Source organism: Arachis duranensis, chromosome 2, assembly GCF_000817695.3.
Source record: "Arachis duranensis cultivar V14167 chromosome 2, aradu.V14167.gnm2.J7QH, whole genome shotgun sequence".
NCBI classification, from domain to species: domain Eukaryota; kingdom Viridiplantae; phylum Streptophyta; class Magnoliopsida; order Fabales; family Fabaceae; genus Arachis; species Arachis duranensis.
In genome coordinates this window covers 1452973-1474830 of record NC_029773.3, presented here as the reverse complement: position 1 = coordinate 1474830, position 21858 = coordinate 1452973, and the positions used below count along the sequence as shown (strand labels likewise).

The window sequence follows — 21858 nt, the reverse complement described above, 5'->3', positions numbered from 1 at the left end:
ATAAATGTCTGGATAGAATCGATAATCCACTCCGAAAATAGCTCATCAAAAGTTGAAACTAATTCCTACAACATTTACATAATTCACTTTTCTAAGGACATAATTGAATCTAAATACAAATAGTGGGTATAATATTAAAATTGAATACATCTAAATGAGACCTAATTGAGAATGAATACATTCAAGTGAGAATAATTGAAAAATATAAGCTGATTTGTTAGTATAATTGTCAATTGATAGTAAGATAACATTGAATCACTTTTATAAACGTTATGTATACAAATAGGACGATTTAAACCTTAGGGACACAAATAGGACTTACTCCAAACATTGCTTTACTCTTTAAAGATATTATTTATTATGAAACTAAATAAATAATTCTCAAATATAATTTTTAAATATATAAATAATAAATATTAAAATACGATTAATACATTAATAATAATAACCATATAATATACTATTCGTATTATGATTTAGATAATTTTTATAATAAAATAATAACTAATGAACACATTATTTAATATATAATAAATTTTTTTGAATAATAATAAATTTAATTTTTTATCTCTTTAAATTAAATTAATAATTCTATTCGATATCTTTACACTAAAAAATATATATATACTTATACAAAAGGTCAAATATTTATTTATTTTTTTAAATAAGTATTTTTTTGGTGACTTTTTAAATAAGTATTTAAAAATTTGGAAAAGTCTAGGGACAGCAATTTTATTGCATTTTGGCCAGCATATAACCAGCAGAAAAATATGAGCCATTTCAAATTATCATTGATAACTAGTTAATGGCTACCAATTCCAAATATTGCTGTCTCCCAGCATTGCTATAAAAATTTATACTTGGCACATATTAATTTTTTAAAAAATAACAATAAAATCTTTTAAAGCCAGAAAATGTTTAGAAAAGGTGGTAGATCCCTCTTCCCCTGTTCTCAGCAATCAGCTCATTTTTTCTTGAGCATTGTTGGGTGTCACTAAACCGACGTCGTTGAGTGAGCTTGTGAAGGTGGAAGAAGAAGATGTCGCAGCAACAGCAGAACAGCAACATACCAGTGAGCGAGGTTTTCTGGACTCTCGCTGATAAAGCCGACAAGAAGTTCTCCAACATCAGAGACTTGCCTTATTACCAGCGCTCTAGGTTCCCTTCTTCCTCCCTTTTTCCTTTTTCAATAAATTTTTTGTTTTGTTGGTTCCCCCAAAAATTAGGGAATTCGTGAATTGAAATAAGTTTGTAAGTTTGTTGGTTAATTTTAAGTCTTGTGGTGCACAGTGAATGACAATTATCAATTGGTTTAATTGTTGTGTCATAGTGAAGAATTCTTTGCTGATTCATTTGAGAATAGGGCTTTCAATTTTGTGTAATTTAGGAGAATAAGTATTGTGTAGGTTGTTCTGTGGTTTATCATTTGGTTTAACAGAAAAATGTTCAGTAAAACTGAGTGTTGGGTGGCAAAGGGTGAAACAAACATAAGGTTAGTGTGGTTGAAACGAGTATGCATGGATGAGTTGTCATAAGCAATTGAATAGAATAAGGAACGAGGACATGATAGAGAAAGTTGGAGTGGCGCCTATTGTTGAGAAGATGGTGGAATCTTGTCTTAGGTGGTTTGGAGCTGTGGGGAAAAGACGACGAAGCATCCGATCAGGAGGGTTGATCAAATAGAAGATAAACAAGTGGTTTGAGGGGAAAAAGAAGACCTAAAAAGTCTCTGAATGAGGTGGTCAAGAGAGATTAAGTATAAATGACTTTATTGCAAACATGCAAACATAATAATTAATAAATGATAGGATACAATAACATCATTTGATTCATGTAGTTGATCTCACCTAATGAGATAAGTCTTTGTTGTTTATTTTTTTGGCTTATACTAACAAATGATGATGGACATTCGGTTACTTTTAATGTTCTGATGAAGAGGAATGATGTGAAGATTAATCATTGAAGGTAAGGGACTTCTAAGTTTGGAAGAGTAAAATTGGAGGGAGTAGTATGGTGTATGGAGTAGAATGGCTAAAGCTAAACCATGTTAGGAAGTGACTTTAAAAGGGACTATCTAGTATTCTAGTTTGCAGTATGCAAAGCAATATTGAAAGGATACTTATGGGTTCACCTTTATTAGACAAATCCTTCTTATAGCCTCGTTTGAGATATGATACATTCTTTTATAAGGTGTTGAAGGTGTACGCATTATTGTCAAAGATTCAGGTTAATGGTATAAAGTAAGGAGATTGACCCATCTGTGATCTAAGCCTTACATTTAGCATATTATAGGGTGTATTTTGCACAGCACTGCTGCAAGGATTCTTTTATTTAGATTAGTTTTGGGAGTTGATATTGGTGTAGTTTATTAATTTATTTAGTTTTTTGGCATATAAAGCAATGATTATTAATATTTTACTCTAGTTTAATGGTTAAAAATCAGAATGGCATTAATTTTGCTCGACAAGGAAGAACTATTTTGACTCATTAGAGAATAAAACTTGGATTTAGTGAAGTTTGAGACAATCTATTTGGGTAGTTAATATTTTGCTGCTTTGATTATTACATTGCTAAATGACAATGGTGTAGATTAATAACTTTAGTAAGTTTTCCTGCAAAGAATTAAATATTGACAGGTCAGTTATTATTGGTATTGGTTGATCTATGAAAGCGAAATTTCTGTGAATTAACTTTGTTGTAGGCATGATACATACTTTTATAAGGTGTTCAAGGTGTACACACAATTGTGGAAGTTTCAACAGGAGAACCGGCAGAAGCTGGTAGAAGCAGGGCTAAAAAGATGGGAGATTGGTGACATTGCATCTCGCATTGGACAGCTATATTTTGGGCAGTATATGCGCACAAGTGAGGCGAATTATCTATCAGAGTCATACATATTCTATGAAGCCATATTGACGAGGGAGTATTTTAAGGAGGGGCTGTTTCAAGATGTGAATATTGCAAACAAACAATTAAGGTTTCTTGCACGGTTCCTGATGGTGTGTTTGGTCTTAAACCGAAGGGAAATGGTGCAGCAATTGGTTAATCAGCTTAAAGTATTAGTAGATGAATGCAAGAGGACATTCCAGGTTTATATATGCTAATTTTTGTCGCATTTTCTTGTAGCATTTTGAATTTCTGATTTGTTGATAATGTTAAGCATCTCCAAAAAACAAAATTGTTGCTGTCTAGAATATAAATGATACATCTTTACATTTTTGACAATTGACAGTTCACTTAAAACATAATCTACATGCCATAATTGACTATGATAAAAAGGTACCAAATTTAAAAATTGTGTTTAGCCATTCATGTTTTGGTAATTGTGTGTGAAGGGGTTGATTGTTCATGAAAACTATCCGCAGTGTGCGTGCGCATGAGACAAAGTGAGAGGAAGAGAAGGGGAGAGTGAGTGCATGAGTGTAAATTATGTTGTTCCAAGTTTCAAGGACCAGCACAGCTATTGAGAGATTAATTTGGACTTTCCCCTGAAGAAACACTGATTTGGGCGTAAAAGTGGATAATGAACAGGTCAATTTGATCTTGTGCAGAAATTCAATTTAATTTTGAAGGATGGGACTGTTAAGGATTAAAACTGTAACGTCTTGATCAAACATGCATTGATATGAATTCAACTATTCTTGAAGCATAAGTAATTCATTAAAGGCTTACATATCTAATATTGATGAATTTCTGATGTATTCTGCATTTTTAGTATAATGAAGCTGATAGACAACAAAGTAGGGTTTTGTATCGAGGCATGACATGGTGCTGTCCAGAATATGTGATGATAGAATATCATTTTTGGAAATGACCTTCATATACTTTGACTACAGGAAAGTGACTTTAAAGAATGGAAGCTGGTGCTTCAAGAAATAGTCAAATTTTTAAAAGCTGACACAGCTTTTATCAATATCAGACCCTTGAGATACAGTCTAGTTTTGGACCCTCATCCAGATACTTTACCACATGTTGCTGCAGCTATCACAAAACGAAGTTTAAAATTAAGAGATGCTGTCTTAAGTAGTTCCCATCAAAATGAGGTAAGTACCAGGATTACTTTTGCTTCTTACCTCAAAATTCATATAACCAATTTAGGTATTACTGCTAAAAGGATGTTTGCTATCATAGAATAATATTTCATTATTTATATAAATGTTATTTCCGAACAGGTTAAGTTTTCAGATATTACTCTTGACACTTTTCGGATGCTTCAATGCCTGGAGTGGGAACCTAGTGGCTCATTTTACCAGTCTACTGGTTCAAAACTTGGTCAGAATGGAGCCACCGGGGCTAGTCGTATTAGTTACTCCCAAGAAATTGCTGATCCTACCTTACCTGCAAATCCACGGAAAGCTGTGTTATACCGTCCATCATTAACCCATTTTGTAGCTGTAAGTATGAAACAATATATTTTACTTTTTCTTTCCTTTAAATAGTTTTCCAAGAGCCCATTATCCACTAATCGTTGGATCAAATTGGGTTTGATTTCATGCTAAAGTTTATGGGATTTAATTGATTTTATGGTGATTTCTTTCTTGGGATTCCTAAGCAAAGCATATGTGAAATTCATGAAGCCATCTCATGTCTACTATTTCACTGTGTTACCTAATGATACTTCTACAGAGTAAGCCTCAATGATAAGATTGATGTCTTGTGACCTATAGGTTATAGGTTCAAATCCTAGGAATAGCCTTTCCCCTTGTTGGGTTAACACTGCCTATATCTATTCTCCCCAGAACCACCACTGGATGTTTGTCTTTTGCAATGGGCAGTGGGACGCTGTTTTTTACTTAACAATGACCACTCAAATGAAAGAGAGAGAGAGAGAGAGAGGATATTTTAAAAAGCTTCGAATTGGACCGTCCATTCTATGTAAAATGTGTTTTTGACTTCACTCCAACTTGAAGAAAAAACGGTTCTTAATTATCAGTTCAAAGTTATAGTGAGTATTTATTTCATTATCGTTTTTCCTTTCAATGGTTAGGTTCTTGCCACAATTTGTGAGGAGCTTCCTTCTGATGGTATTCTCCTTGTATACTTGTCGGCTTCAGGTTAGTTATCCTCTATAAACTAGTAATATATCCATGTAAACTGTATTAGTTGAATTGATTGAGAGGAATGTGAACTCTATTTTCTACATCAAATGCAGGATCTTGCACTGCTGCAAAGAATGAATCTGGTTGTATACCCCTTGGTCCCCGCGGAGATGGAGGTACACTTTTTCTTTCAATCTTGTATTGCTTGCTGCATATTATTTTCTGCACTTTCCACAGCTCCTTTAATGGGTTCATAGCCCTTTCAATTGACAGTGCTCATTGTCCATCCTCTCACCTGATAATCCTTTTTCTTAGTGGGTGGAGTTGTCAGCTACATCAGATGCTATTGTGTGAAGAAAAGCCCTTATATTTAATTCTTACACTGGACCAAAATCCATTAAATGAACTTATTTTAATGGATATTTTAGTAGAATAATATTTAACTGTCTGGAAAACAGCACAAAAATATAATAATAATGGAGAACACTAGAATGTGATGCTGCTGCTAATAAGGAAAGAGAATAATGAATAGTAACATGACCTTTAAGGTTGTTCATGGGTAGTGGATCATCATGAACCTTTGCAATTTGAACTGTGCAGTGTATTATCTCTAACTTGTCTACAATTAGTACCTTCTGTAAATTGTTTTAAGTCATTCTCACTGTCATATTTTCTGAAATAGGTCCAAGCAAGATGAAGATTTAACATTTATTATGGTCATAGGTATATATTGAAAAGCACTCGTAATATGTTAATGATTCTCTCTTGCTCATCAATTTATATAATGATGATAGAATGGTTACATTAGACATAGTTCTGTTGGAACTCCAGATTACTTCAACTTGATCATCCCTTTTCAGGACCAAACTGTGTATACCCATCTGACTTTCTACCATTTACAAGAAGACCACTTCTTCTGGTCATCGATAATGATAACAGCAAAGCATTTAAGGCAAGCCTGCCTTTTTTTTTTTTATATCACAATTTTATTTTATTTTTAAATAATAATGTTTCTTGGATTTATTGCCATTGTCTATAGTATTTTATAAATGCTTGCTTTTCCGATTGAGCTAATAATTTGGAGGGAAGTAATGTTGCTGCAATAGCATACTTGTTAATGAAAATATTGAGCGTAAATGTTAACTATTGTATCCATTTTTCTTGGAAATTTAAGTATGCTGGGCAGCCAAGATTGAATTAGAATGATTCGACCTCCCAAAGGGTCGTACATACATAAAATCTATCTATTTTGAGCTAGATTTTATTTCAACATTTTGCATAATGGAAAATAGTGTTGGAATTATTGACGTAATCACAACTAGTATTTTCCGTCTTTAAATTCTTTGGCCTTACTGATTACTTTAGAGCATTTAAAAAAAGCAGGCAATTGATAATGTGCAGGTTATATCCGGAGCCGAAAAGGGAGAATCCATTGCTATGCTCCTTTCTCCAAGCTGTTCACCTCCAATTGCATCTGATTCTTCCTCTCATATTTCAAATGGTAGTATGTTCACCATGTTTCTTACTGCTCCCCTGCAAGCTTTCTGTCTGCTGCTAGGATTTTCAGGCACTGATATTGATTTGGTCCGTTCTAAGCAACTGTTTTCCTTAAACATCTTTTATTTTCTGGGATCCAGAAATTTCTATACTTGGTCCCTCATCAACTTAAATTTAATTTCAGGACAAATATAACAAAGCTGAAATGCTGCTCTCTTCTTCATTAAACAACTGGGGAGCTGTGTTGGCAACCACGGACACACTCAATCCTGTATGGGGACAGGTTTTAGGTGATCCCTTTATAAGGAGAATTCTTTTAAGGTAAAGCTTCTCTCTTCATTAATGTTCCTGTCCCCAACTTGAGTAAGGTTCTTCTGAAATGCTTGAGAAGTATAAATCCTCAGGCTGAATTTATAAATACATAAGACAATAACATTCCCTAACTATAGGAAACAAAAAAAGGAGGACAAAAAAGTATCAGGGTCAAAACAAATCATATGCTAAATATAATTAGAATAAACCGAGGATGTTAGCCTTTAAACAGGAGATAATTCAAATATACAGTTACGTTCAATATATCTGAAACATATTCCTTTGTGAAATACTAAGAATGTTACCCAGATATTATGGAACATACTTTCTTTTGCTTCTCTTGACAAGCTCATGTTTGCTTTGATTGACTAATCAAGCCAACCTTTTCATCTCTGATTTGGTACAGATTCATGTTTTGTGAGGCAGTATTGACCTTGTACGCTCCAGCTCAAGACAAAAGTGAGTTCCTTCCTTCATGCGTCCCTTCTCTTCCAACGCCTGTCCTGCCACCGAATTATTCCTATCAGAATGTAATTCTGCAACTCGCCGGAATTTTCGGTGCAACTAAGTATTTTGTCTTCTCAGAGGATGATCTTGCTGACAAAACACAAACAAATCTGGAGTTGTAGACTCTTGTGAAGATAAGCGAAAGCTTCACTTCAACAGCTTAGTGTATACTGTTTCTTTGTATAGTAGAAATCAAAAGTGAATCTCTATTCTTGTTTGGCCGTGCGATTTCCTAGAACTTGAGTACAATATTGGTGTTGAAACAGTTTTTGAGCATGAAACAAATTATGTTGTGCTTTTGAGTTTTTACAAGCAAACACTTGATTTGTGTTGCAATTCGTTGTCGTTAAATGGCCAGCATGTGAACAAGAAAGTCAAGAAGTTTGATAGGGCTGTCCCTAGGAACTATCATTTCTTGTAGCATAGTATTTATGATAATAAACAAGTTGGGAGGTTCGAATCACACTTTATGACGAAGAATGATAAGGATTATTATAATTTATTATTTTTGGCTATTAGTTAGCTTATCAATATTTAAAAGTATATTTAAAAGTATATGATAAAGTATGTTGTTGGATTATAAAATTAAAGAAATTAGATTAAAGGAATTAAGTTGATGGTTAAGTAAATGTCAAAAACAATAAATTTTGTTGACGACTTAATATTTCTTTTTTATGTGTGCAATGATTTATTAGTTAAAAATACGTTACAAGGTTTTACCAAAAGGACATTTCTATATAATTCGAATTAGTGCAATTCGAATTACATATTCATAGTAATTCGAATCATACTGATTCGAATTACACACACACTCAAGCACTAATTCGAATCAAGGTGATTCGAATTACACACACATAAAGTCACACTAATTCGAATGGGCTATGTTCGAATTACTCTAGTTTTCGTGCCTATAGTAATTTGAAATAGGCTGTTTCGAATTACTCCCTATTTTGCCTATATAAGTAGTTCGAACTAACCTCATTCGAACCACTTTTCTAAATCCATATCCCATCAAATTCCAGAGAAAACGACCCAAAATGACTCCAACAAAGGCTTGAGCAGAATATTTAGCCGATGGAGGATAATCCGGACAGACTTTATCGTTTGGATGGAGTAGCCCATATAGCTGGTGTCATCGACGAAGAGGTTAGTGCGAACCTGTTCTTTTAAAATAGGAGCGAATAAATTAAAATTTTTTTATATGTTTTTTGTTATTGGTTTTGATAGTGAATGATGTTAGTGGCATTGTTAGTGAATGATTTTAGGGGTTCTATTAGTGATTTTGGTAGTGAATGATATTAGTGGTTTTGTCATTGGTTTTGGTATTGGTTTTGTTAGTGAATGATATTAGTGGTTTTGTTAGTGAATGATGTTAGCGGTTTTGTAAGTGGTTTTGTTAGCAGTTTTTGTTAGTGGTTTTGCCAGGCATCGTCATCTGAACTCCTATGACCCACCGCGGCAGCTCGTTGTATGACTCATCCCAATCACCGTAAATATGGGCGACGGCCTTCTGCTTTACCAATCAGATCCTCCTATAAGTCGGCCAAACCCAAAGTGTGCCTCCGTCGCATTTAGCAGTACCTTGATACAGACGGATGCATCAGTTCTAACCATTGGCATGATGAAGGCCGAGATCACATGATAATCAAGACTCCTGTGGTCACTCGAGATCGACGTCGCGAGACAGGTATGAGGTCCGTTGTACCGTTTTACCTCCCAAATACCCTTGTGATGCCGGAGACTTAGCCTAATCAACCATGTATACCCATTCCCAAACTTAGAACACTTCCCTACGTACCGGCGATAATTAGACTCCACCACTTTGTACTGTACCCCGTGTCGGATGCTATATGTCTTCACGCTTAACACATCCTCCTCTTTATCCTGAAACTATTGACCAACCTGAAACTCTGTAAGACCCCCAGTCCCCTGGGCATTTCTAGCACCAAATTCGGTGGGTTCTCCAGGAACCCCCTCCTGTCTCATGACATCCAAGTCTAAAGATGAAAAGTGCGGAGGGTACTGCTGTGTCCCAGAGCTAGAACCACTGTCAACCCCAGCTGGATTACTCGCTGCAAGCCTGCAATGTCATCGCCACTGTCATCAGCAATGAGGTCCGACTCCACATCATCATCGTCATCATCATCCAGCAATGCATCACCCATACCAGGCGGTGCTCCACACTGTAAAGAAGTTGGCACCCTATCCACGATACCAACCTCTCCGTCACCACTGCAGTTGAGATCAATAGCGAACGACGGGGAGGCGACAGGCTTGTCTCGAGGTGCATTCACAGGCACAGACGAAGACGCATCAATAGGTCTCGAGCTAGAACCAACTACCGTGCATATAGTGTGGGTATTTCGATTTGAACCCCCTGAGCTAGATACCACATCAACCAACTTTGCCAACAACTCGGGTGTCTTGACCTCGGAAAACTGCCAATGACAATGGAAGAGGACCTGCAAATCCTCATCACTTCCTATGATGAAACAATCGTACTTCACATCATCTCACAGCACTAAGATCGGAATGCGATAGAATAACTTCTAAACCCGTTTCATGCCTTGCAGCCCAAGTTTCTGTATTATAGAATTCACGAACTCATCAAATCTCGTCGTAGGTCTCATAAAAATACTCAGAAGATCCTTATTAGTGAACTTCACACCAAATCGTATTTTTCTCTTAATTGACCTTCTGTAATGTACCAACACTACAAAACTCTCTTCACTAGCCATTTTGTCACTCTAATGAGAGAAATTCACGTTCACACCATACTTATACACGTCTGGCCCTTCATAATTCGAAACAGCCTATTTCGAATTATACCCATAGTAATTCGAATCAGCTTGATTCGAATTACCTAATGATTTGCTCCCTATATAATTCGAGTTAGGGTGATTCGAACTACTCTATGAATAATTTGAATCAGCTCTTTTCGAACTACGTACGAAATCATGCATTCATAATTTGAATTGGTCAGCTTCGAATTACCCTCCCTATAATTTGAATAGCTCTGATTCAAATTACTCTCTTTTATATTTCGAGCTGCTCTGATTCGAATTACATATAGACATGCTTTGGTTGATTCACGTCTTGTTTGTCTTTTTGGCTGAATTGTGAAATTTGTGTCTCCAATTGGCTTAAATGTGCATTTTGCCTTAAAAAAATAGTTATCTAATCAATTATTATGTATAAATATATATTATTTAAATTTTTATATTTTATATTTTAACATATAATTTATACCACTAACTAATTTAGTGGTTAAATTTGTTTATATTTAATTTATCCTACTATGCAACAAATATTTCAATCCTTATTCCTAACTTTTACATTTGCCGATTGCTTTTCATATTTTGTCATGAACACTAGAATTAGGTGAAAATGTACATGAAGTTGATAGCTAAGGATGGCAACATTATCCGAACTCGGGGTATCCACTCCTCCCTATCTATTCGGATTCACCTGTCCCAGTGTGGAGCAGGTTTTTAGCAGGGCGAGTCTTGAGTGGGGAGGAATGGGATCGGATTTAGGTAATACTTGCTCTGATATATATAAATTTTGAGATTTAATTTTATTTATTGGATTTTAATAATTATAGGGATAGGTACCCACGAAAACGATTTAGAGTTCAATTTTTTACTACCCGCGAGTAGGAGAGTTCTATCCGGGTTATTGTAGGGTGGGATGGCATCGGATAAAGCAAAAACCTATCTCTACCTGCCCCATTGCCACCCCTATTAATAGCTGATAATGGTTAGACAATTTGACATATTTAACTAAATTATCAGAGTGAACACCCAACTCGGTCCCTGTCCATTCCAAATTAGGACAAGGCGACCCTTGTCTAAAAAACACACCCACACCGGTTCCTGTCCCTCCCTAAAATGAGTCATCGCGACCCCTCCTCCGTATCCCCTAACCAAAGTTGACGAAAAAATCTTATGTGGTAGTTACTGATGCTGATGTGGACGTTTGTTTAGAGTGAAGTGCCAAGTTGGATTAAGAAAAATAAATAGGGATCGATTTGTCCCCATGCCTCCTTCAAAAACAACATTTTTTTTGTTAAAGAAGAAATAAAACCTAATTTGGATGGTCCTCTACATTCCTAACCTCTCCACACTCACTCGTATTCGATACAACAAGAGACAAATCCTAGGGTACCATGATTGGGAGTGGAGTACATTGCTCATCCTCGAACTTGCAAATTGGAGGTGATAATTCAAATTGCAGCATAAACTTTAGTGAGAGTGTTTGAGCTCAAAGGAAGAAGAGATGGGTCTCGCCAAAGTACTATTGCGGGTCTCATGTTATTCTATTCATGTCTGAGACCGAAAATAAGATAGGTTATTCTTTCGTTTACCTTACTTCGAGGTATGTTCATGGTATTAATGTTTTAGTTGGTTCAATTCTATATTTACTATTAGTCTCACAAAATTAATTCAAATTATAAACTGCAAAAGCTCATTGCTCATTTTTTTGCATGGCTAGATGATTATGTTTCTTCGTTTAATGAGTATGATGTGAAGACAATCTCAAAGGGGATATTATCGCAGAAGCAAAATCAATTTGAAGGCCTAAGTGATGCAGTGGATGATAAAGTGAAAAAACTAGAGGATAGGTTGATTGGATTAGAAAATCAATTGGAGAAGAGTAGATAAAAAATGCGTGAAAGTAAATGCTTGGGTTTAGATTGTTGTATTTTTGCATTTTTTAGTGAGATTGTGGTTGCCTGCTTGTTCAGGACAACTTTATAGGAAATTTGATGAATAATTTTGGTTTTGTGTCACAAGATGAAATCATGTATTTAAACACTCTTGAAATTAAATGAAGATGAATTACTGTTATCATTATTCAAAGGTATTTCCCTGAACTTAATCCAAATTCGTGCAACAAATATTTATACATGCAACATGGATTCAACTAATTTTATATAAAGTATAGAAGTTCATATATTATATTCATATTGATACTTAACAAGCAATTCATCTGTTTATAGTTCAGATAGCATAGCAAGGACAACAACAGTTCACATTTGTATAACCCTATTAACATTATCAATGTTGTTTAAGAGGCTTAAGTCCTGGAAGCCTAAAGTCAGGTGTTGGTATAAATTTCAGAAGTTTTGATGCAGTAGTTAAAGTTGTAGCAGCCATCGTCTCTATAGAAATTGCATCATTTGTGTTTCTTGGAGTTGTCATACTAGCTACTAGACCAGTGCATTAATTTTGTGAGTTGTGAGGCATCAAGTTTAGACCTTGTGAAGGTTGAGATTTGAACCATAAGGTTGGCCCTAGTCCTGATACGGGTAGGGGTACAATACATGGAGTTGTAGACCTAACAATCTGGTATTTCTCTCTAAATGATCTAGGATTGCTATTGGAGTTTTTTCCTACAATCTGTTATAAATTTATTAAATTAATTAACCAAACATTTCTATGAAATTGATATGTAATAATATACATCATCAAACAGGTTTTTATTTTTTCTAAAAAAAATAAAAAATGACCTTTTCAGTTTGTAGTGCAGATTGTAACAGTAGAATTTTTTCACTCTAAATTTGGGCTACTGCTTTAACCCTCATAGACTTTTTAGACAATTTTTTCTTAGCTTTTCTTACCTTGGTCTATGACACATTAATGTATTACAGAAAGCAAGCAACAAAACAATATAATATATATTCTTATATATTGGACTCACCACAAAATCTAATATTGTCTCTCTTCTAGTGACATTTTCATTGACATTGATGGTGCTGCTACCTTCTTATGTCTACTCAATAAAGTTAAAAAAATGCACAATTAAGAGTATATCTAAACCTATTTAGGACATATAAATTCCTGAACATTTTTTTTGGACAATTCAATATCTAATCTAGAGACATTGTAGTAGACAGATGTACTTAATCAGTGTTTATTGCTGGAGTGTTTGATGAATTCTGATTTATTGTCCTTTTCTGTGCTCTTCTCTCCTTTTTAGTCATAGACTTCTAATTGAGATCTTGTGGTGCATTTATACATGTCTTGTAGTAATGATATTTTTTTGTCACACTTAGAGCAGGTAACAATGAATGTCTTCTTTGTCTTGGTTGTGCTCATCTCTCTCTCAACTGGGTTAACTCTTCTATTCAATTTGGGTCTATGAACAACTCTCTTGATTATGAGAGGTAGTGACCTTGGGGCATTAGTAAATATCTAGTACTCTTAACTATTGACAGGTTTAATGCAATATGAATATATTGATTTGATAGCATCTATGGCTAGCCACTTATGGACAAAGTCATCAACCTTAAAGCCCATTTTAGCCAATGCTGCAATTGCATGTCTACAAAGCATTCCTATTGACAATGTCCAATTTAATCAAAATCAGATATTAGACAATTAATAACAAACCAATAATTATAAAAACGAACTTACCAGTCAACAAACCAATAATTATAAAATCAAACTTATTGGTCAATTGTCAAACATTGCATGTGCATGTTCTCTCCTGAATATTAACACCAACCTTATGATTTTGGGAATGCACCTAAAAAAAGATCCTTTGTGAATCACCAGCCTAAATAACTCTTCATCTATGGTTCTTAGGTTTGATGAATTGATCCAACTTCTTATGTTGTACTGGAGCAAGAGGTCCAATATAAGTCTCTAACTTCTTCTTATGTATTTCCATCTTTCCCATTATGTAGCACCACAACTCTTCACACATCGTCATAATTGGCTTTTTCCTCTATTCTATGCTTTGCATTCCAAACTTCATACATGTTGTTAGTGATATTGTCCACTTTGATCCTATGACTAAAATGCGTCTTACACCAAATAGCTAACTCAAATTTCTGCATATATTCCCATGCTGAAGCACATACTTGTTTCAGTTTCTCCATTGTAGCACTAAATTCATTGTGTGTGGTATTTCAATTGCTTTGTCTCTTCATCTTTAAAGTGCATGATGAAGTTCTTCTAGATATGTAGAACACAGTTCCTGTGATGAGCTCTTGAAAAAATATCTTTCAAAGCCAATGTCAATCCCTAAATTAGTCCCAAGACAATATATCAGTAGTTCCATTTAAGCAAAATACATGACATTAAAAAAAAAAAACTAACATAGCAGAATATAATAGTATATAATATCAAACTCATTAATGACTTAAAAAAAAACTAACATAGCATAGTATAATAGTATATGATATTAAACTCATCAATGATTTAAAATAAAAACTAACATGGTAGAATATAATAGTATATGATATCAAACTCATCAATGGTTATTAAAAAAAAAACATTAATAGACCATGATACATGATACCAAAATCATCAAGCTCCATCAAAATATATAAAATTAAAAAATTGACAAGTAACAAAGCAAAGTACAAGGTATTAAAATCAACAATAAGTAACCAAACAGAGTACAAGGTATCAAATCATCAACAAGTAACCAAGCAGATTACATGAAAATACGAAATTAAAAACAAACAAGAGTATATGACATTAAAAATTTTAACAAGGCAGGATATATGTTTTTCTAAAACCAAAATTAATAGTTAGAGGTTACCTTTTGTTGATCCGAGAAGAAATTCAGACCTAACTCAATGCAATCTCCTAGATCTTGCTAAAGTATTGACAAGAACTACTTCCATGTATCTTTACATTCGTTAGGAACTATAGCATACGCAATAACAAAAAAATGGTTATTGGCATCTTTTCCCACTGCAGATAATAGTTGTCCACCATAGTAATCTATCAAACAATGACAGTGACTCTGGCTGAGGTATCACATTCATCAAAGCTGTACTTTCAGGATTACTCCTATGAAGTTCCATCAGATAATCACGAATTTTTTCACACTAAACTTGTTCATTGTCTATAACTATCTTTTTAGCAGCATTCAGTGACCTACTTATTATTTTTACCAGTTAGGCGCACGTTGTAATATTCATCATGTACTTTATAGCTTGCTTAGGTTTTAAGTCAGGCTAAGTAAGTAACCTCTTGACCAACTTTGATGTTATCTATTGCCTGTCAGCTAGATTACTACCAAAATTGCTAGTATAGTTATACTCATTCACCAAAGTCTTCACCTGATAAGAACCCCCTGCATTGGTTCAAGATGTCAGAATCAACCAAGGACAGTCCTCTCCTGCACATGCAGTCCTTACCATCTTCTTTTCATTCTTTAGATATACTATATCCTTCCTTTCATACACAAAATAATCCTTTATTAAAACTTTCTATTGTAATGAATGTTTGTCCAACTTTAAACTCAACCTCTCTATACTCTGTCTCTTCATTAAATGCATCAAATACAGTCTTGCCTTTATCATTATCTGACACTGGGCTGTTAAATACTTCACTCTCAAACTCATAAGACTCGTCATAATTAGAGTCTAACTCTTTTTTAACTATTTTAGAATTTGAATCCACTGTATTTCCAGTTAAACCATTTTCAGATCCCTCACCATCCCCTGCTTGAAGTCCATTACCTCTATCACCTCTCACCCACTTGTTCCATCCCAAGAATATGTGTCCTCCTCTAATCTGAATATTTTTTAAGCCCTTTTCTTGGCTGTCTTCAGAGAATAACTTGGACCACTCTTACTTGGTCCAGCCTTATCCATAATATGTGGGTCACCCTTAATTAATTCACTATTTGAGCCAGACTTTACCTCACCATCTGGGCCCTGAGTAGCTTTCTTCCTTGGCGATACCATTTTTTTCTTCTTTTTCTTCAACCTCTTCTTCCTTCTGCTCCTCACTATCTTCACTACTATTTGTATCATCATATCTCGGAGGAGGAGGTTTGTAGGACTCGTCCTCAGTTGTTTCATACCCATCATTTGTGGATGATAAGTCACTCAAAATAACATTCTCAACTTGCTTTTCCTCATCTACAATTTCAGTCATACTAACCGGATGATCGAAGTAGATGTAAATTTCATTTGTCTCCTTATTTTTACTTTTGTTATTTCTCATGTCATTTATCTCAGAGTCACCCCTCATTACATATAAGTCAAATTCTAAGTCAATGCTATACTATCAAACTAAAACATAGTCTTGTAATCTGTGTAACCAAGCTTTTTCAGTAACGCTTCAAAATCAAAGAAGTTCACCAAATCAATATCTAAATATGGTCATTTCTTCACTTTTTCATTAACATAATCCAATTTATGCTATGAATTCCTCTTAAAATATCCTCTATGATGAAAAATATGAACTATTTTAAACTCATCCATCTACAAATAACTACTAATAAAAATTCAGTTTATGACATTTTATCTGATTGTGCTAGTGATCTAAACCATTCAAAAGCAATATTATTTATTTAACAAATTAATTAAACAACTTAAAATGTCATTTACGAAAACTTTTTTTAAAAGCACAATCATTGAATATTCCAACATCAACATCATTGAACACTCCAACACCAACGTACAATTTAGGAGTAGAGATTAAATATTGCTAATTTTTGAGACCGTAAAATTTGTCACTAACCTGAATAGCGACAAGAGCTACCTCCACTCTACGACGTCAGTGACTCCATCAATTACGCACTTAAAAGCATCGTCTAGTTAGCACCCTTGTCAACACTACCACTAGCTACTTCATCCACTGTTTGTTCTTTCACGCAAAGAAAATTACAAGAATTTGATTATTCTGTAAATAAGAGTAGGGGTTTGGGAGTTATGTGAGTGAGAGCACATTTGATTCCTTGTTAATTTAAAAACAACGTCGTTTTTAAAAAAGGCAGGGAATAAATTGAGTTCAGTCTAATTCTTTTAATCTAACTTAACATTTCACTCTAAACAAATATCATATCACGGTAATTGTCATATAATTTTTTTTCGTCAATTTTAGTCAGAAAATATGATGAAGAAATCACAATAACTCATTTTAAAAAGAAACATAAACCAATATAAATATATTTTTTAAAAAAAAATAACTTTGTCCTAATTTAGAATAAACAGGACTAAATTGAATATTCACTCTATTATCTAAATATCTCGGTTATTAATTTCACTATGGATGTAAGTTTGTTTTCACTCTAGAATTATACTTGATTAACAAAGAGAAAAGATTCATTTAGGCCAGTAAAAACTAAAAAACGTTATAGACTTATAGGCGTGAGAGAGAGTAGAGTACACGCTGTTTGATTTGTCTTGATCAAAATTCAGAAATAAGCAGAGGTGTGGGACGCATCAAATTGTGAATCATCGAAGAAGTATCAGGTTGAGATCGATCGATCTTCCTCTCTCAGCGAAAATGAACGACGCAGATGTCTCCAAGCAGATCCAGCAGATGGTTAACTTCATCCGCCAGGAAGCGGAGGAGAAAGCCAACGAGATCTCCGTCTCCGCTGAAGAAGTAACCGCTAACTGCCATTTCATCACTTTCACTATTTCTCTGCATCGCAATTTCTAAGCCTTCTCTTCCTTGCAGGAATTCAACATCGAGAAGCTGCAGTTGGTTGAAGCAGAGAAGAAGAAGATCAGGCAGGAGTACGAGCGTAAACAGAAGCAAGTCGAAGTTCGCAAGAAGATGTAACTCACTATACTATACACCTTTTACACCGCTAGAAATTCCTGTGAATTTTTTCATCTATTGGCATGATTCGCACTCAATTTTAGATCTTCGGACATTAAGGCTATTTGCATTATTCTTGATCCTTGTATGTCATGATCTTTGCACCAGGCTTATAGTCATGGTCTAGTGGATTCTTCATCCTTGTGGTTCTGTTCACTGAAATCCATAACAATTGTTACCTGCATTTTGTGCTTGATTTTGATTGATCTTGGTTTTGATGCTCAATTGTTTTCTAACTTTTGGTGTGGTGTGTTTTCGGTGACAATTACTTGAATATGATGTTGTTGCCAACATATCATGTATAAGAAATTCTAATGAAATGGGTGAGATCCGGAGTTTTAGTTTGGAGGCACAATTAATTAATTTATTTGGGGATGTGAAGCTAGTCTGCCTCCAGTATTGATCTTATTTTGACTTCCAAAATGGTGCTAGTTCCTCAGTATAAGATTCATGGCATAATTTTTTGTTGCAGTGAGTACTCGATGCAGTTGAATGCTTCTCGCATAAAAGTTCTTCAAGCTCAAGATGAGGTGGTTGGTTCCATGAAAGAAGCTGCGGCCAAGGAGCTTTTGAATGTGAACCATCATCACCATGTGTACAGAAACCTTCTGAAAGAACTCATTGTTCAGGTCAGTTAAGAATCAAATATTGCAAATCAAACTAAGTGTGGTTTGATCTTGCAGTTTTGATAAGTAATTCTATACATTAAATTTGTTTAGCCAATGATGGTATTATTCTATGTATATGTTTTTGCAATTACATTTTGACATCAAGAAACTGATGTTAATTATTTTATAAAATCTATATCATAGTCAATTGCTCATATGAAAGCAACCATGGTCTTTTATGGTGTCTGTCAGTGTCATCATAGGTTCATTATCTTATTCCATTCAGATGTTATTTCATTGACTACCTTATTTGTAAGTTTGTGGAGGGCGAACATAACATAAGCATTGTTGACAGAGTTTGCTAAGGCTGAAAGAACCTTCTGTCTTACTGAGATGTCGGAAAGAAGATGTACACTCGGTAGAGCATGTATTGGACTCAGCTGCACAGGAGTATGCTGACAAAGCAAATGTTCATCCACCAGAGATCATTGTTGACCGCGAGGTGTATCTTCCACCTGCACCCAGCCATCACAACGATCATGAACCTTACTGGTAATGTTTGGTTTAATTTTAAATCCCTAAATAACTGTCTTCCTCTGGTAGTCAGGCCCTCGCTTCTTTTCCATACTGTTCCTTCTCTTGATTAGCTGATACAATACATTCAGGCATGCTTTTAGTTTATAGAATTGTACTTGACAGAATGTGTTTCCTGAAACTGTATTAGCTAATTTTGCTGCTCCATATTAAGATATCAGTTTCAGTAAACTTGATTGTATATGTTGATGTTCAGCTCTGGTGGGGTTGTATTGGCTTCCCGAGATGGAAAGATTGTGTGTGAAAATACACTTGATGCACGACTGGATGTGGTGTTCCGTAAAAAGCTTCCTGAGGTAATTTTTTGATGCATAGCAATTTTCTTTTTCTGTGACTTGTGCTGCCTTTGTTGAATGCTTTGCTCTGAAGTATCTGTATTGTGAATACTTCGATTTACTTTAACTAGAAATTTAGTTTATTTTCAAGATATTGGAATTTGAAACTTTGACATTGAAATAAAACAAGTTAGGTTAATATTACCTAGTGATGGACAACTAGGTCAATTACTGGAAATTGAATGAGGCTTGGAACTGGGAGGTACTGTAGGGTTAAGCTCTTCAAACAAAGCTTTCTAAGAAGTAGCTTCTGTACTTACTCTTAGATTGACACTAAATTTTAGAAATAATGATTCCTTTCTTTCTCTACACATTAAATTTAAGTATGTGACTCCTAGTTATGCCTTTTGATTGTAGCACATGGCAGGGTAGTATCATAAAGTTGTCCTTCTCTAAAAAGCTAATTATATAATCTTCTTATATGATATTCTGGTCTTGGGATAGTTTTGGCTCTGCCCTCAAATATCGTATGTTTGATGAAGTGATGAACTGGTTGTGAAGTTATTGGAGTAAATGGGGAGTTAGTCCTAGGTTTAACCATGTAAAATCATTAAATTAGTGAAATTTCTTGCTCCTTATTGCAGATCCGAAAGCTGCTCTTTGGACAAGTTGCTGCTTGAAGACTTCGCTTGTTTTGTTTCCTTGCTCCTGAAATATTTATGTTTGTGGAACAAAGCTTGTCCTTGACCTTAGTATCTATCGTGCCATTGCTGCTGCAAACTTGTTATTGTTCTCATTTAAATAACATCATTCTTTTGTTAGTTAAGGGGTTCCCATATGGTATTCGATGAGGACATGCGGCCTTGGAAAAATGATTTTGCCTTGAGGATAGATGTTTTGACTCGGCAGCTCATTGTAGATTTAAGGTTCTTTGTTATGCGTAACTAATAAACTGCCGTCAGCGTTGTGATTCAAATATAAATCTTCTCTAGCCGGTGCAAGAATAGCAGAAAAAAATACAGTCTATTCATGTTGGATTTACTAAAATTAAAGTTTTTTTTTAATTGTCTTGAAGCATAAAAAGGGAACTTAAATTAAGAGTGAAGTAGTGAACACCCAACCAGTCCTGAATATTACCTCGAAGGACAAAGTGCCTTCTAACACAAAAAAAAAAAGAGCTCAATTCCGTCCTTGCCCCTTAACGTTTTAGGACAATGCGACTTTTCCGTAATAGAAATTGTTTAAATGGCACGTTTGAGTGATGAGCTGGCGCATTAAATGTTACGTTTGACGTCAAATTATTCAGATACTTTATTTGTTAGGAATTTATTTGTCTTGAAAAAAATTTGATATAATAATTTTTTAAATTGATTTTTAAAAGTTTTCTTTAAAGAAAATTGTCTTGACCCACTTGTACAAAGGGAATTATGTATCTCAAGCCTTTTCCCCTCTAAGTGAATGTTGTAATAGTTTGAATTTTATTCAAACTCTAACACTTACTTAAACGGCCTAATGAATTAATCATCACTCAAGTGTTTGAATATAAAGTTAATAATTTGGACCAGAACATTTCGCAAAATAAATAGTTAAATACAATGTTCAAAATGAGGCCCGCGTCCATGCCGCTTTAGTGTGCCGTTTTACCAGTTGAGTCTTCAAATCCTTTCCTCTATTTGTTGTAACAGTTTGACAAATAAAACAAATATTTATTCTAGGTAAAATGCACTTTTATTTTATTTTTACGATCGAATTATCTTTTTTCAAGTATAATAATAATGACATCTATTTTAGATTGCAGATATTTTAATGGGTGGAACGTAAAGGACACCTATGTATTTTTTGGTGACTTAAAGGACACTTATGTATGAATAGAGAAAGCGGATTTCAAGAAAGTAAATGTATATTTAACCAAAATGATATAAATGTTCAATATCGTAAAAAAAAAAATTCGTAAATATTATTGGACACATTTAATAGTTTTATAAATTTCGGTATATTACAACATGCATCTTACACCTCAGTTTCTCATACATTTTGTAGAAATGTTCACACAGAAGTTATATAAGGTGTCTATCTCTTCAAAAGTTTATGTAATGTAAATACTATTGAATCAACATATAAATAGTACTCACACAGAATATAATCTTGACCTATCAATAGCATCATATTATTTCACTCTTGTTATGCTTTATTATAACAAAGCACAAATCCATAAGCAAACATCTTGTAAGCTTTATTAAAAAATAAGTAAAATATTTTTAATTTCTAATAATAATTATTGTAAACTAAATTAAATCATTTTTTATCCTTTAAAATTATTTGAGATATTCACCCTGTGTTTATATTATATTGTAGATTATGATTATTTTTTAAATGATTAAAACTTTCGTCTTTTCTAAATATAACATTTAGAAATAAATTTAAAATATATTTTTTTAAGGCAAAC

The 21858-nt window shown here is 34.2% G+C and overlaps 2 protein-coding genes across 3 annotated transcripts; both read left to right on the top strand.

The window, feature by feature from the left end:
• The first annotated feature begins 921 nt into the window (after window positions 1–921).
• Window positions 922–7853, top strand: LOC107472702 (uncharacterized). Of its 2 annotated transcripts, XM_052257396.1 has the most exons (11): window positions 922–1158; window positions 2702–3089; window positions 3837–4043; window positions 4173–4394; window positions 4988–5054; window positions 5153–5215; window positions 5900–5991; window positions 6441–6623; window positions 6721–6857; window positions 7255–7307; window positions 7434–7853. In XM_052257396.1, exons 1-11 carry the CDS (start codon window positions 1040–1042, stop codon window positions 7475–7477), a joined length of 1575 nt encoding a protein of 524 aa, XP_052113356.1. In that variant the 5' UTR covers window positions 922–1039; the 3' UTR covers window positions 7478–7853. The 2 variants fall into 2 exon arrangements, with proteins under 2 accessions (XP_052113356.1, XP_015947694.1); XM_016092208.3 differs by having other exon boundaries at window positions 7255–7853.
• Window positions 7854–17464: 9611 nt separating this feature from the next.
• LOC107472700 (V-type proton ATPase subunit E) lies at window positions 17465–20305 on the top strand. The gene is made up of 6 exons (XM_016092207.3): window positions 17465–17716; window positions 17792–17892; window positions 18408–18564; window positions 18899–19095; window positions 19334–19433; window positions 20057–20305. Exons 1-6 carry the CDS (start codon window positions 17615–17617, stop codon window positions 20090–20092), a joined length of 693 nt encoding a protein of 230 aa, XP_015947693.1. The 5' UTR covers window positions 17465–17614; the 3' UTR covers window positions 20093–20305.
• The last annotated feature ends 1553 nt before the right edge of the window (window positions 20306–21858 follow it).